This window comes from Chenopodium album, chromosome 20, assembly GCF_948465745.1.
Source record: "Chenopodium album chromosome 20, dcCheAlbu1.1, whole genome shotgun sequence".
NCBI classification, from domain to species: domain Eukaryota; kingdom Viridiplantae; phylum Streptophyta; class Magnoliopsida; order Caryophyllales; family Amaranthaceae; genus Chenopodium; species Chenopodium album.
Genome location: NC_137853.1, coordinates 1,994,677 through 2,011,158, shown reverse-complemented (window position 1 = coordinate 2,011,158; position 16,482 = coordinate 1,994,677). Strand labels below are relative to the sequence as shown.

The 16,482-nt window shown below is 34.2% G+C and overlaps 4 protein-coding genes across 4 annotated transcripts; all 4 read right to left on the bottom strand.

Annotated features, from left to right (window-relative positions):
- Positions 1-450: 450 nt before the first annotated feature.
- Positions 451-4,853, bottom strand: LOC145598906 (uncharacterized). Its single transcript, XM_081655308.1, has 3 exons — positions 4,550-4,853; positions 2,862-3,072; positions 451-2,207 (listed from the first exon to the last, which is right to left on the bottom strand). Exons 2-3 carry the CDS (start codon positions 3,064-3,066, stop codon positions 841-843), a joined length of 1,572 nt encoding a protein of 523 aa, XP_081511434.1. The 5' UTR covers positions 3,067-3,072; positions 4,550-4,853; the 3' UTR covers positions 451-840.
- A 2,034-nt stretch (positions 4,854-6,887) lies between these two features.
- Positions 6,888-8,722, bottom strand: LOC145599125 (uncharacterized). Its single transcript, XM_081655535.1, has 3 exons — positions 7,562-8,722; positions 7,070-7,231; positions 6,888-6,944 (listed from the first exon to the last, which is right to left on the bottom strand). Exons 1-3 carry the CDS (start codon positions 8,720-8,722, stop codon positions 6,888-6,890), a joined length of 1,380 nt encoding a protein of 459 aa, XP_081511661.1.
- Positions 8,723-10,625: 1,903 nt separating this feature from the next.
- LOC145599124 (F-box/LRR-repeat protein At2g42730-like) lies at positions 10,626-11,634 on the bottom strand. Its single transcript, XM_081655534.1, has 2 exons — positions 11,062-11,634; positions 10,626-10,799 (listed from the first exon to the last, which is right to left on the bottom strand). The coding sequence occupies exons 1-2, from the start codon at positions 11,632-11,634 to the stop codon at positions 10,626-10,628; spliced, it is 747 nt and encodes a 248-aa protein (XP_081511660.1).
- Positions 11,635-12,863: 1,229 nt separating this feature from the next.
- LOC145599123 (protein NRT1/ PTR FAMILY 5.7-like) lies at positions 12,864-15,543 on the bottom strand. The gene is made up of 5 exons (XM_081655533.1): positions 15,414-15,543; positions 14,958-15,172; positions 14,485-14,761; positions 13,977-14,328; positions 12,864-13,683 (listed from the first exon to the last, which is right to left on the bottom strand). Exons 1-5 carry the CDS (start codon positions 15,541-15,543, stop codon positions 12,864-12,866), a joined length of 1,794 nt encoding a protein of 597 aa, XP_081511659.1.
- Between the last annotated feature and the right edge of the window lie 939 nt (positions 15,544-16,482).

Here is a 16,482-nt window from a genome sequence, read left to right as displayed (position 1 = left end):
TTTAATAAATGTAATAAGTTTCAGCTCCTTGAGTGAATCTAGTATTGTGCTTAAATGGACATCAGAGACCTGGTAGATTTCTCGAGGTTTCTAGTGAGCCACATCAGTTCATTTTATTATCGTCTTGTGGCTGGCGTCGCTAGACTTTTCATGTATTGGTCTTGCAAATACTATATGCATTTGATTGAATATGTATGTAACATAGCAGCCCATGGCAATGGTCAGCAAGAGTGCAATAGATAACAAGTTTACATAAGAGAATGTATTAATCTACTCTTACCGGTAGTTCTGTATTATGTTCTGAAGAATATTTCAGAAAGAAAACGTATAATCAAGTTAATTAATCAGAGTAAAAATGTTGAAACAAACTAATGGAAATTTGGACTCAGACTCAAGGCGCCAAATATTCAACATTGTGGACACTGGACAGTGGACATGAAGTCAAGGACCTGTTAAATTTTCATACTACTATTAGACATTTAAGTTTATTCACCATAGAAGAGAAGGGTCAAAATTAAGTTGTAAAACCCAAAGGCTTTTACAAATTGTAAAATAAGAGATGAGCTACAGAGAAGTGGCACACAGCTTAGGTAGGCACGCCACAAATATAATGTTACTATTTTACAATTTATGCTGGACTTCCATCTTTCCACTCAATTGGCAATTTACATCAGGAAATCTGGATCCTCTAATGCTCTAAAAAGGAATTAAACATATGGTTATCTTTTGCAGACATGCAGAGGAAGCTAGTCTCATGCTCTGGGTGCCCAATCTTGACTAAACAAGCCCGGATAAAAACGATGGACTTAAACCCTCCATTAGGATAGCAGATTTCGTACCTCACCATCTCTTACTTTTAGATTCAAAATCACCATCTCCAAACACCTCTTCAATCATACTACATGTAGGTAAGAAGTCCATATTTTGTTTAGGACAACTCATACTATACCCATCCCACACTTTAGCATCGGATGAATCTATGATATATTCGTTCCACTCATGACAACCATCAGGCTTCAACCGGGATCCTTGCACAGAGGCACCCGAATCAGAGGATGTGCATGATCCATCTTGGACGTCATTTTCTCCATCATCATCAGACTTCTTGCAATGAAAGGAAGAATCATGGTCAGGTTTTTTCACAATACCATCACCATTGATGCCATCATTTTCTCGAGCTTCATCTGATAGGTCCCCATCATCCTCAAGTCCATGTTCATCCCCTTGCATATGCAAACCATTTTGATGAAACTCAAGGCCACCCTGACGAACAGGGGACTCAATACCAGAGTCTTCATCTTCTTCTGACACTCCATTTTCATCACCCCCATCATCATCACTTCCATGCCATTCATCATTATCACTATCTACGTTGAATGGATCACATCTGTTTTGCTCTGCTCGCTTTCTAAGCATGAAAACATTAAAGTAGTAGCTCACAATTTCCATCTTGGTTCGAGAAGGAAATACAGCTGAAAGAACATTCCAAAAATTTTTACCCAATGATGCAGGGTTGGTATATACAACCTCGTGGAATAACTGCTCTTCCTCCAAGCTCCATTTTTCGGCCACAACTTCTCCCATGTCATAGAAACCTAACTCCACGAAAATATCCTGACCAAGGGTTCTCCTCAATTCATCTCGAGCTTCTGCAATATGCTGCCGGACACACCTCACAGATCCCTGATCTGGGCATGTACACTCAGTCCTACCAATTCCAACTTTCTCACCATAACAAGGCAGAGGCTCGACATTCGGAATTGGCATTATACAGATCCCATCCATCCCACCCTCCACAATCTCGACAGCGTGTATGTCAGAAGGTGCAGGTTCGATTTTTCTTAAGTCATCAGAAGTACTGTCTTTTATCTGGATTTCCAAACTAGGAATATCTGCTTGATGATCAGGTCCAACAGGAACTCGCTTCCGTGGAGGATAATCTAACAGACAATAATATACATCTTCTGGATTTATTGGTCTCACATGATTGTCGAAACTAAAATATCCAGGATAAAAAGGCAACTGGAGAGGTTCTTCAGGCAGTTCATCATCATCGTCACTAGTGCTACTGGTTGCCCAGTGTGACAAAGAAGCAGGCCTGGGGACATCATTTTCAACATCCTCCAACACCTCCCTGGGCACAGGGCAACTGCCATTTTCATGCTCTTGACGCAGATCCAATTGATCATTTTCAATGCTAGAATCACCTGCAGCATATCATACATAAGCAAAGAAAATAGATGTGCCCATATTATGGCATTTTCCAAGTAGAAGGACAATCAAATGATTGGTCATATATGTTAAAATGACTCAAACAGTCTTAAAATCATGCAATCAGAAAAATAAGCCAAAGAGAATAGCACCAATTGCCTTAAAAAGTTAAAATGGATTCTCCTAGCTATTAATAAAAATAATACACCAACACCACCAAATTCATTGTCACACATCACCCCAAGTTTTCAAGCCCCCTCATAGATAAAAATATAGCATGAGTTTGAATTTGAATAACACAGGTAAACAAAAGTCAAGTAATTTTAATTCTACCATCTGAGCCCGACCAAATAATTTGATTAGCGACATATAGGAATACAACATTATCAACCATTAGTACTTTTGTAAAGGTAACAGCTTTATTTAGGCATCCAAAAGTAATATAAAGCAGAGTTACATGATTGGCTTTTGTATAAGATTCTGGAACACAAATCATGATTACTGACGGTGTCATAGTGCATAAGATATTTCACATTATACATACAATAAAAAAGAATATAAGGCAACTCACCAAATAAGACTAATAATAACACCTAAACACAGATTCCATAACACCATATAGTTAAAACCAGGCCAAAACATTCACATACCTACGACATAAGATTTCCCGCAGGCACCTTCTATGGAGGAACTACCATTGCATAAGCTTATCTCATGACTAGGTCCATCCTGTCTCTGATGTTTGGAGAAACTACCATTGCATAAGCGTATCTCATCACTAGGTCCATCCTGTCTCTGATGTTTGGAGGAACCCTCATCAACCACTTCATCATCAAATGGTCGCTTGTGGGCCATGTTCAGCTGAAAGAAAGAGAAATGTCAGATAACAACACATGAAACTAAAAGAAGGCTAAAGCTTAAAAAAAAAATACTTTAGATTCAAGTGGACTAAAGCCTGAATTACACAGCATGCACGAGGGGCACATAAAACAATGCAAAAATTTCCCAATTTTGAAAACAATTATCAACTCCAAGCACAAAAAATTTGCGAAAAAGGGCTTGCACCGCATGAGAAGAGAAACAAACATGCTTAATTCATAAATAGTTTTAACTTCTAAGCTTCATACAAATTATATGCAGCAATTGATCTGTAAGATGCTTGACCTACAAACCATCCAAATGAACTTGTTTAACCCATACATCAGGTCAGAAAGTCAGCTAGCCAAAATGATGTACCAAACAGAGCCATGTAATTACAAAAAAATAATCATATACAAACATCTAATGTTCACAGCCTCACCGTACATTAGAAGAGGTAAACAACCATGATATGCATGAATTAATTGTACAACACCAACTCCATTACCCCTTGTCAACACCCAAAAACCTCCATGGATAAAAAATGTCCCTAATGAATTCACAAACACTTGCCTAGTATTTCAAACTTTACATTGAATATTTCAATTACTCTCCCAATTCCATCATATTACAGTATAACTTCAACATTCAAAGCAGTTTCCCAAAACAATGACTCAATTTTAGAACATGGATTGCATGTGAAAGTGAAATGTAACAACACCCAGTAATCTGTCACTCTTCATATCAAAACCTCAGCCTCCATACCGCCCCAGTCCCCGAACAAGTTGAAGAGCCTAGCTCTATGCACTCCACTAACTCACATGCAAGTGTATATTGATTTAACTTTCATCATATAATTTCAATATCACACAACAATTGACTATCTATAAAGCTACAAAGAGAAAATGCACATTTCATACATATTGCCAAAGCTATAATGCAATATAGATAACCTTAAACCCCAATTCTTATGGACATCCCAACATTAAGCCAGGTGGGTTTCCATGTATATAATATAAGTTCCTCAATTTTGTTGAGTAAGAGCAGGTTTTATTACAGTAATTTCCCATATAAATAAATAAAGTTCCATTTTTTTTTTCCTTTTTTACAAGAAATATTCTTTGTCATTTAATAAATAAAATAAAATAAAATATTTTTTTTTAAAATAAAAAAAAAAAAAAAAAAAAAAAAAAAAAAAAAAAAAAACTCAAGGATAGGTGACGTAAGATCTGACGTAAAAAATTCAAATCGAAGAAAACATCGCGAATTCACAAAGATCGAAACTTTGAAACACAGATACTCAAAATCAAATGAGGGAAACCCAGATCCGAAACCTAGGGTTTCAATCGGAACACAAAAATCAAGATCTAAACAAAAATCACAACAAACATACAAATCCGCGAAATCAAACCCAAATAAAACCCAATTAATCGAAGATCCAAACGAAAAAAACACATAAACAAAGGGGAAAAACACGTACCGCAACCAGATCGGAAGCGCGAAAAGGGGTAAAAACAGGAACAATAAATTAAGAAGAAATTAAGGGGAATATGAAGGAATTGAAGATCGGAAAAGAATAAAGATGGTATTAATCGACGATTAGAGGTAATCGGCGGTGAAAAGGGTGGCGGCGGAAGAGGAGAGAGAAAATAAGGAAAAGGGGATCTAGGGTTTGAAGGTCGAAGGGGCGGATGAGAAAGAAAGAGAAGATAGAAGGATTTGACTATTGAGGGACCCGTGAGGTGGTAGTGGTAGAGAGGGGTACTAGGTTCATAAACGTAATTTCACCTTCTACCTCTTTTTAAAGTTTTTTATTATTTTTTTTTTTTTTCTACTTTTATTTTTTTTTATTTATTTTCCAACTTTTATAAGTGGTGGATAGCTTAAAGGCTGAATATTTGCAAAAATACTGGAAAATTTCTCTCGTTATGGTAACAATACTAAATTACTAACAATAACAAAGAATAGTTGTTCTTTATCCCTTTTTTTTTTTTTTTTTGAAAGGTAGTTGTTCTTTATCTTACTTGTACTATATTTCCTGAACTATTGTTTTTTCTTTTTTTAATAAGTTAAATAAAATAATAAAAAAATAAGTTTTTTTTTTCCAGATTTTATCCTTTAGACCTCCCAATTAAATAAAAAGTCATTAGTTGGGGATGATAAGTTTGACAAAACTAATCAACTTAATACCAGAATTGGTGGATTTCGAAAATTAACCATAGTAGAATTGAGTCGAATGTAGATTTGATCATAGATCGAGTAGAGTTTTGGCAAAAAAAAAAAAGAGTGGTTACATCGATTTGGGGCTCAAGCTTGGGCCGAAGAAGTTGTGCTCAACCCCTCAGTTTTAGACTGAAATTAACATGTTTTTTAGCTACACAGCTAAGCTTTTAAAAAAAAAAATAATTAAAACATGATTAAACTCATTAACCTCTTCTTATATTAAAAAAAAAATAACTCATTAAGTTGTACCTTATAAAAAGTTCAAAATAATTCTTATGAATAGTGTTTGAAGATTTACATACTTACTTGCCATCATTAAAGTTAATTGCATCTTCTTTAAACTCTTAAAAGTGTATGGATTGAACTCTTAAAAATAGTGTATGGATATTTATACCCTAAAACTATTTATTTATATATATTTGTATTTTCTTTATCAATGATGTCAAAAATTAAGATTGTGACATATGATCAAACCGAATAGTTCTCTGGATATGACTAACTATTGCACTCGCATCGAGGCCCTAATACATAAGAAAGTACTGTAGTATGGACTAGTAAGTTAGTAACGTTGGGTCTTATAAGATTTGTCTTGTGTAGTTGTGTATAATCAATACATTGAGTTTTCATATTTTTCTAATATATAGGAAATTTTGTCAAAAACTACCAATTAAAGTGTGCGTTTTGAAAACAACTACCTATTAAAATTTTTTTTTAAAAGAACTACCACAAAGTTGTAAAAAGTTTGTAGCACTACCACTTTGATAATTCCAACTAGAATATTCGGCATGTAGGTTCTACTTTTTACCTTTACCTCATAAAATCATCATCTAAATTGACTAAGTTACCCTTCATAAAGGTAAAAAGTGATAAAAGTGAGACCCAAATACCGAATATTTTAGCCAAAATTGTTAAAGTGGTAGTGCCGCTAGTTAAACTTTTTACATCTTTGTGGTAGTTCTTTTTTAAAAAAAATTTAATAGGTAGTTGTTTTCAAAACACGTGCTTTAATTGGTAGTTATTGACAAAATTTCCTAATATATATGTATTGGATATTGTTAATCAAACATTGCATTAAATAGTGCACGAGAGAAATATTCTATGCTTATATTTATCTATTTGTCTCAAATTATTTGGGTTGTAAATTCATAACCATTTACTCATAATCATTTGCAAATAGAAGAAATAAATGAGTGTTGAGTCTCGATTATGAAAACAAAAGGCAAATACACAAAATTTCTAAAAAAGATATAAGACGAGTAAATGAAACACTTTTTTGAAGGAGGAAAATGAGTCAAGTAATTTGAGATAGAGGTAATAGTTTTACTTAAGTAAATTACTTCGTAATTGATAGGCATAAGTCGCATAACAATAATTATCAGCAATAGGAACCCTTAACAAAATGATCCAAAATAACCACAATCAACAATATTAGCATATGTTGGGATTTGTTCTCCCCTATTCCACATGACAATATGACATAGACATAGTAAATCTAGTCTTCGGAAAAAAAAAAAAAAAAAATTTCTCCCCATTCAAGCAATAAAATCATGAACAATTTTTCTGTCCGCGAGCTTCATTAGTCTGCCTTTATTCATCTATCGCATATGAGGGTAACAACCGTCTATATCATCCTCGAGTTCTTCAATCTTAACCTGGACGAATACAAAACATCACAATAAGGTATTGATAGAACTATAGATGAAACCAAAGAGCTGATACACAGAGATTGACTATGTACTTAAAGATTGTGAATTACATACCTCAACGAGCTAGGTACTTGTAACGAGGTCTCAACATGATTTGATGCCTGATTTTTCAGCAGATAGTTCAATCCTATTTCTGGTAATGACCAATCAACCTTCACTTTTAAGTTCCTTATATTTGGAAGGAGCGATGGCTTGATTTCACCTTCGAATTTGTCACAAGCTTCGGAGAGCACCTTCATCATTCATCACAATTGCCAATGTCATTACTCATTAGTACAATGGTAGAAAATGTTTCGTGGAAACAAGACTACGAATAGTAAATATAAATACTATAAATGTTATCGTTACTGCATACTAAACTAATCCCGAATGCTTGTCACATTTTCTTAATTAATTTATGTAGCTAAATTTTAGAAAATCCAATCATAACCAATTAATTATCTTTTAGGAAATGTGATAGTTTGTTCTCGACATCATAAAATGTACTACTCATAGTCAATGATTAAACACACTAAAGACTAGTAAAAAAAAGTGTAATATATAATTGTCACAGAAGAATATACCTTGAGAGTGTTCAAGGACACAGTAAAAGATTTTGCACACTTGAGCTCAGTAAACATGTCAATTAGCTTTTCGGAATTGTTGGTATATGATGATGACATTCTAACATTAATTTCCACCTCTTCCAATGAACAACACTGATCATCGATACACAAGTCTATCGGGTGACATCCTTGATATTTGAAGAAAGTGAGCAATGGTGAGGAAATAATAACTGGATCAAAGGTCGAGTTCAAGACCTCGAGTTTCTTGAGCATGGGAGCTGATATCATCAAAACCGAAGGAATTTTCGGGTTGCAGCAGCAGTTTGATAAGACTAACATCTCCAAAACAGGACAACTTGAAAAAAATTTCAGAGGAATATACACAGTCCGGAGTCCATTAATCCTCAACTCTTTTAACGCGATGAAACCCGTTGTAGAAAAATTTATCCTAGGAATATCTATTTGTAGTTTCTCAAGAAATTTGCTACCATATAAACATATTGGTGATTCCACGGAATAGTGAGAGTACTTATCATGTTTAGTCTTAGCTTGGATTTTAACCTCATTTGCTACTTTTACAAGGGACAAAATGGATTCAATAAATTCTACATCGAGTTCAACATCACACCACAACTCGAACCTTTTGATTTTAGACCCTCCACGCCGATTTAAAACCTCCCTAACAAAATTTGTGAAACTTGAGATTTTCTTATCATTGACATTGTCACGGGGAGGAGGAGCATACACAGGGATTGTCGGAGAATACCCAGAGCTTGTCGGGGCATACGCAGGGCTTGTTGGCACATACCCAGGGTTTGTCGGAGAATACGAAGGATTAAAAGGGATATAATACGAAGGGCTTGTTGGAGGATACGCAGAGTATGTTGGAGAATAAGAGGGACCTGTTGGAGAGCACAGGGGACATTCCGGAGGGTTTGAATAATCCTCGGTGTGTGGTGTTGGTGTTGCCTTTGTTGAAGAATGCACACAACAATCAGACAAATGGAGGCTAAATTTGAGAAAAGGAATTTCCATCCAAACGTTTTTCCATCGAGTTGAAAGTATGGAGGTTTGAACCACAAGCTTAGTTTCTAGGAATGATAAAATTTGATGAAGAAGAGGGTCAGGTAGGTTACTTAGTCTGTCTCTATTCCTTGAGCACATCATTTTTGAGTCCATTTTTATAGAGAGGAAATCAGATATTGGCTTATTTAAACGAATGGTAATTTAAAGGAGTTTGTATAGCTATAATTATAAAACACCGCATTCACTTGACTTCTGTTTGTTATCGATGTGGGACAACTTTTTTATCGGTTTTTTTTTTTTTTTTTTTTTTTTTTTTTTTTTTTTTTTTTTCAGTTTTAATTATTGAAACACTTCACATGTTAGTACTTCTGTACAATACGTCGTTGAATTTAAATCCCTAGAGTTCTGTTGCATGAGCCATGAAGGTCGAATTGCACTGATGCCATTAATAAGAAAGACTAAAATAATTGAAAAAAGAAACATTATTCACCTTGAATGCATTATTGGAAAACCATATATATTTAACCAAATTCAAGATTTTGCTGACCTAAAAATAGGATGGCCAAATTTTATGTATACATTTAAGCAAATAAAATGAATCAAAAAAACTAAAAAAAAAAAAAGGTTAGTTATACAATTGTACAAGTACAAAAAGAATTTTTTTTATTTTTTTTATTTTTTATTTTTATTATTATTATGCCTCAAAAAAAAAATAAAAAATTTTAAATAAATAAAAATATTACCTTTGTGATCATTTTAGAGTAACTTTAAAACCAATGTATAATACTTTGTATTTATTTTACACCAGGTTTATTTATTCAATAATTGTTTGTAAGTTAACTCGCTAAAATAAAACTTAAAAACCTATAACAATTAAATACTCTCATTTTTGTAAGTGACTCAATAGACCGCTACATTCGAAACTTTGATCAATAATAACTTTAATTATCAATAAGCATAAATTATAAAAAGTTGATACTGACAAAATTACACAATTAGACAATTATAATAAGTACCCATATGATTATGTTTGACTTCATATATCCGGTACAAAGAAATGTATGTGAACAACGAAAGTCAATTGCGACAATTTAATTAAAAAAAGAAAATTAAAGGAGGGAGGATAATTCTTGTAATTCAAGTATACACATCAATGAGATTTTTTGAAGCATAACCAAGTTTCAAACGACTTATATCCAAACATGAATTAAAAAAACATGTAAACAAACTTAAACAAGTTGCTCACAAAAATTTTATATATATAATAATAATAATAATAATAATAATAATAATAATAATAATAATAATAATAAATTGAACATTAGCCATTAGGTTATTCGAGTTTGGATAGGTTCCAAAATGATTTTAAGATTTATGTTTATTTTATTTCCGCTTATCTAGTTAGTTAACATCAATGCTTTAGGCTTAGATAGACTAAGCTTTGATTGAGGGAGTTTGTTTATGAGTGATTCAACGCGTCTGCTCTTTTGCATTATTGTGGTTATCATGAAAAATGACAGTTTTTTTTTTTATTTTTTATTTTATTTAATGCTATATACGAGTACGAATGAATAACCTCTTTTAGGCAAACCCAAACCAATATGGAGAAGGGGAAAAAAAAAAAAAAGGATGTAAAATTGCTTAGAAAGTTGAATAAAGCCTATGTTGTATTGGTTCATGTATCATGTATATATAGGTAGTGGCGTAGTGCCAACTGGTAGAAAATATATGTAATTTATTTGTATGTAAATTATCTAGCTAGAAAACAAGGAGTGTTTATACAAACTTGCATAATCAATTGCAAAATAAACATTGAAAATTGAACATTATTTGACTTAATTCACCCCTAAAAAAATCTAGAATCGCAACAGGAGCATACAATTCTGATTTCTTCAAGCAGCAGCTAATTAATCAAACTATCTTGAAGGTTTCCAATCTTGGCCTGCATAAATTAAAAGACAAATTTCGATTTCTAATTTTGTATAGAAGGTAACTAAAACATTAAAGAAAAGAGATAAAGAGGTAGTAGAGATTGAATCTGTACTAGATTTGTGCATTACCTCAATGACTTGGGCACTTGTATAAGAGTTTCGACGTTTGATTCAGAGTTGGACAATAGATAACTCAATCCTTTCTCAGGCAGTGTCCAATCAGTCTTCACATTTAAGTTCTTTAGATTAGGAAAGGGTGGTGACTCATTTTCTAGTTTTCCATAGTCTTCCGAGAGCACCTAATCACCACGTAGACCAAACAATATATGCAACGACAATGAAGTTAGTAGTAATAAAATGTCTAGACATTAGCACCTAAGAATATCATACTGCTACAAACAACTCGATCTTGGAATCAATTAACAATGTCAAACATTACAATAATAAGTTAGAATCACGATCAAGATGATCAAAATGGTCTTATTAGAAGAATTCACAATTAGTGATTGTGATATTTCAATTATATCATGGCAAATAATAATAAAAGTAGTGTTAAGTTACCCTGAGAGTGTCTATGGACACAGAAACAAATCTTGCATTCTCCAGCTGCCTAAGCATTTTCGCTAGAAGCTTATGGCCGTTATCATGTTTGACATCAATATCAACTTTTTCCAATGTAGGACAATTTCCGGCCATATACAAATTGATGGGATATTTTCCTTCAAATTTGAAATAGACAAGCAGGGGTGATGAAACAACAACTCGATCAAAGACCGAGTTCTGCATTTCCAATTTCTTAAGCAGGGGAGACGAAATTGTCAGCATTGAGTCATGTAAAATACAATCCGAAAAGCTCAGAACTTCTAAAACAGGACAATTTGACAAAAAATCAGAACAAAAAATTGTTCGATTGACCGTATAACTCGTAACACCAAATCTACCATAATTCAGATTAAGAAGCCTCAGTTCTTTGAGAGCACGAAAACCCGTAGTGTTGGACAAATTTAGCCACGGAAAATTTAGTTGGAGTTTCTCAAGTGAGTGGTTATCATAAAAGCAGTTTGGCAATTCCATAGGTGTATTGCTGAAAGTTTGAGAAAAATCTAATGCAACTTCTTGTGCTTTTACCCTCATAGCATATGACAAAATAGACTCTATAAAGAGAGGTGCGATCGGTGCATGGGGGAAACTAAGGTCGAACTTGATTAATTTACAAGGTTCACGTCGATCTAAGACTTTTTTGACAAAACACAGATAATTCGAATTTGTTTTATCAGATGCATACAAGTATTTGTTTTGAATGCTAAATTTGAGAAAAGGAATTCGGGTCCATATATGTTTCCATCTGGTAGATAGTATGGAGGTTTGAACTACGATTTTGGTGTCCAAGTTCGAGAGGATTTGATGTAGAAGACAGTCTGGCAGATTACTTATTCTGTCTCTTCTTTCGCCTTCGTTTTCCACGAGATCATAGCGCGGCTTCTTTGGTTGCATTGCCATACTTATATAATTGGTGAAATTTTCTTCTAATACGTCTAGCAAAATTGGAAATAATATGTAAAAATAAATTAATTGTTTATTAAAACAAGTAAGGGGAGTTTACCTTTATTATAAGACAAGGCAATAGTTTGCTTTTTATATTTTATCCATGTGGGTTTGATTTGCAGTTTGCAATGTAGACTGTAGAGCAGTGTTGTATTGTTTGTATGTAAATAAACAATGAGAAGATATATGTAATGTATTTGTATGTAAATTATCTAGCTTGAAACACAAGGAGTGTTTATACAAACTTGCATAATCAATTGCAAAGTAAACATTGAAAATTTGAACATTATTGCCTAAATTCACCCCTAAAAAAACCTAGAATCATGGATTTAGATGAAAATTAGAACTTTAGTCCAAACAAGTTCGTCGTTTAGATGAATGAAAGCTAGTCATCCCCAACCACCACCGTACAAGATTTCTCCCAACCCAGCAACAAGAGCATACAATTCTGATTTCTCCAAGCAGCAGCTAATTAATCAAACTATCTTGAAGGTTCCCATCTTGGCCTGCATAAAATAAAAGACAAATTTCAATTTCTAATACTAATACATTAAAGAAAAGTGATAAAGAGACTTGTTTGCAGTTTTGAAACTACAAGACTTACGGAGTAAGAAAAAAAATACCTTCTATCTTGTCTATTTGGATTAGAGTTGCTCCCTGGTTTTAGCAAAGTATTGAACATTCGCGTTACTTAAAATATGTTAAAGACAATTACTCTGTAACACTCAACACCACCGTAAATTTTTCTAAAATAATAATTTTCCCAAACTGAATAAAACACACCATCTATACACAAAAAATACACCAACTATTGAAGACTACTCTAACATGCCATGATCAATGTGCTGTAAACGAGGAGCAGCTGACTTATGACGGCACTCTAGAAACGCAACCATGGCAAAAACTATCCAACTAGTGAATCCAAATCCAATCATTATAATATAGAAATTGTCAAGACGACTATCATTAATTCGATCTCCAAACCAACCTCGGTGACCATGTAGCTTGGTGGTGGCGTTCACACCAGCAAACAATGCAATGCTAAGTAATTTTCCAACACCAGTTATACCATCGGCCAATATAGTTCCGTATGATATGCTTACTGAATCAGGCATTTCATGGTCAAAAAAATCCTCTATGCCACTAGTAGCCAGAGCATTCATGGCCCCCATCAAAATTAGTTGCGGAAGAAGATAAAATGCTGTCAAAGTTTTGTTGCTTTTCAGGGCTTGCAGCCTCTTGGCCTCGACTGAACACGCTGCAATAAAGCAAAAACACGAAGCAAGCATTCCTAGGCCTATCCGTAGTGCACCGTGAAATCTTTGGTGTGGCTTTGTGCGCTTGCTGCGGCAGAATTGGTTTACTGTGTATTCCCCCAAATTCGAGAAGCCTTTGAAGATCTGTACTGGCAAATCACGTGACAGGAAGTGTCTATCCATATTATTTGCTTGCTCGACGAAAAATGTGTTGCTAAATGCTTGTATTAGACCATATGTTAAGAATGTGAGTGACAACAATGATGCCCTCACGAAACACTTAGCATCCTCCACTTCCTTGACTGTACAAAGTCTACCATTCTCTACTTCGGCTTCAGGGTTTTCACTGGATGGGTTATACAGTGCAGCCTTGTTGAAGAGCCTGTAATTCTTAAACCTTGTTACTTATTGGATCATATTTAGGCTTATTTTTAATTATTCATAACGCGTTTTTAATAAAATCATACTATTGTCTAGACAAAATTAGAGTGCACTCAGGTGGGTGTACAATGTAATACACCCACCTGAGTGCATTCTTGTTTATGATGACTATAATCAAGACTCCCACTCAAGATCAAAAAATGATACCGTGGTCTGAATTGGATCTCTATCAGGAAAGGGAGAACATAAATCAAGCATACATTAGACGTAAAAGGTGAACAGAGGAAAATTTACCCAAATCTAGCAGTAAGATCGTCTGTTATATCAGATTTCTTTGGGTTGCCATGTACATCAGTACCACTGATCCCATTGCTCCTGCTTTCAGAATTAAGGGGACTGGAACACTCATGAGCAACTTCAGTGCTGACAGCCTGCATTGGCTCGTAATAAGAACCAACATTTTCCTGTGGCTCAGAGTCAGCATTGTTATTGCTGTTGTGATCATCGCTACTAATGTCATTTCCAAAGTATTTAAGAGTCCCACTAATATCATAACGCCGTTTCTTGAATGCAACCAAAATTACATGGAAAACCTCTAAGATCGGGCTTCCTCTAGGTCCTTCAAAGGGGTACAAAGACAACTTCCCTACAATAAATATGCAAGAACTGACCCCCAACATACACATTCGTATGAGAAGTTGGGTGTGCTTGCTAGCTACGACATAAGGGAGCACAATTATTGCTATCAACAGCCCAGTTAGTTCATACCATTTTTTCTTTAGCTGGAACAGAACATCTTTACCTGCATTAGAATTTTTAATGCGACTATAAATTCTTCTGTTAAATCCATCTTTCCTCTCCAATTTCCGTTGGTTATGTTTCTCCTTTTTCTCTAAATTTTCCTCCCATTTTAACGATTTCAAGTAGTTTTTGTGACCACATTGCCCAACAGTTACTAGTAGTAGAGCCAAGTAGAACAAGATTCCTATGGGTTTTTCCTCACATATATCCCTTTCGCGGCATGCTTTTATCTCTTTGTCTGTTATAGATGGGTAGGTATTATACAGCATCATCAGGCCCTGAAACACAGAACTATCCATGATCACATAATCACTAGTTTTTTTTAACATAACTTACCTATGTGTGCTTAGAAACTAATTAGTTGCAACACAAGTTATTTAGCAGCAGGAGAAAAATTGAATTGAATAATGTGAGCTAAAAATAAGAAGACATTTATATGGGTGTAATGTCGGAGTAATTAATAAGTTTACTTACTCCGCAATATATAATAGCTGAGAACAACAATGTCTTGGAGTCTCCCAGGTAAGCATCACCAAGAGAGGCAATAAATATCAGAATAATTCCTTTGGCTCCATCTTGGACATTTGTAATTACAACCGCTTGAAACAATCTCAGCTGCCATACGTCGGTCAAGAATGTAATTAGCACCATGAAGATAAAATTTGCTACAGCATAGCTGATGCGCAAGCCTGCAGGACAAGATGGAGCACAGTTGCACGGTTAAGCAAAAAACTCATATGCAACAAAAAGTTCAAGTTTCATAGTATACAAATTTCTATTTTATTAAGTTTGATTTATATTCAAGAGAATCAACCATTCATATGAATTAGACAAACAAGCAAGCAAAATATAGGGCCATTATATAATTAAGGACCTTGATGACTGAAGTTCCTAGCCTATTAGACCGAATATGGTTGTCGTAGTACTAACCTGCAATGAAGAGCACCTCTGATCCAGGAAAAGAGAACAATCTTCTAATCTTGTTTATCAGGTAAACAAAACAAGATTGTGTTGTTTTCTGCTCCTCCTGTAAATGTATCCCCTGTTCCATGACCTCCATGCAATTTCTCAATATTCTCCCTGTTTAGTGTTTACAGTTTATTTGTTCAAAGTCAAAAATTTTTGTATTGACAATTTAAGTTGTAATTTAATTTGTTACAAGGAGAAATAAAGTAAGTGGGATCTTGTAAGATTCTTTTTAATCATCTTAAAATTCTTAATATCACCTTTTTATAACTTTGTATTAACATGGATGCTTAGAAATGTGAAAGATCAAATCTGTGAGTTTAGCATTAAAATTAACATGAAGAATGATGGAATAATAGAAACTTTACCAGTTCCCACTTATTACTAAGCTTTAGATATTAAAGGAAAGTATTGCATATTGCAATTTCTAGCACAATTTTAAGTCCTCAAAACCTAAGTAAAGCATCTAAAAAAAAGTTACAAAACTAAGTGAAGGTTACTTACAGAAAGTGGCAGCTGATTCGAAATGACTGCTCTAATTACAGCTGCAGTGATAGAAAATGGAGTGTATCCATGCCTTGTTAGCCACTTTTCAATCTTGGAAATGTGAGGACTTAGATGGAGAGTGTGTAGCGCCAATGAGTTGACTTGAGTTGTAATTGTGCATCTGTATTATATTGCTCCTTTCATCTCAATTTAAGTACAACTAACGTTTTCAAATTAAGTGTCACAATCCCTTATTTAAAGAATGGATCCGATCCATACATATGAACTTTTACTAGCTTATGCATCTCTAACACACCAAACTAATCTTACTTACTCCCTTCAATTCCTTTTTGTCTAAAAATAAACCCATTGGCCTTGCATGCCCATAAATTTATTTCTTGACTATAACTTGCCTTAAACTTTATACAGTATGTCGTTTATCTCCTATATTATAAATGTGTTGGCTCGACAACATATAGCTCTCACGTCAAATGCTCAATTTGAAGTTAAAAAGTAATTCGGGATGTGTTTTATTTACGTGTCACTT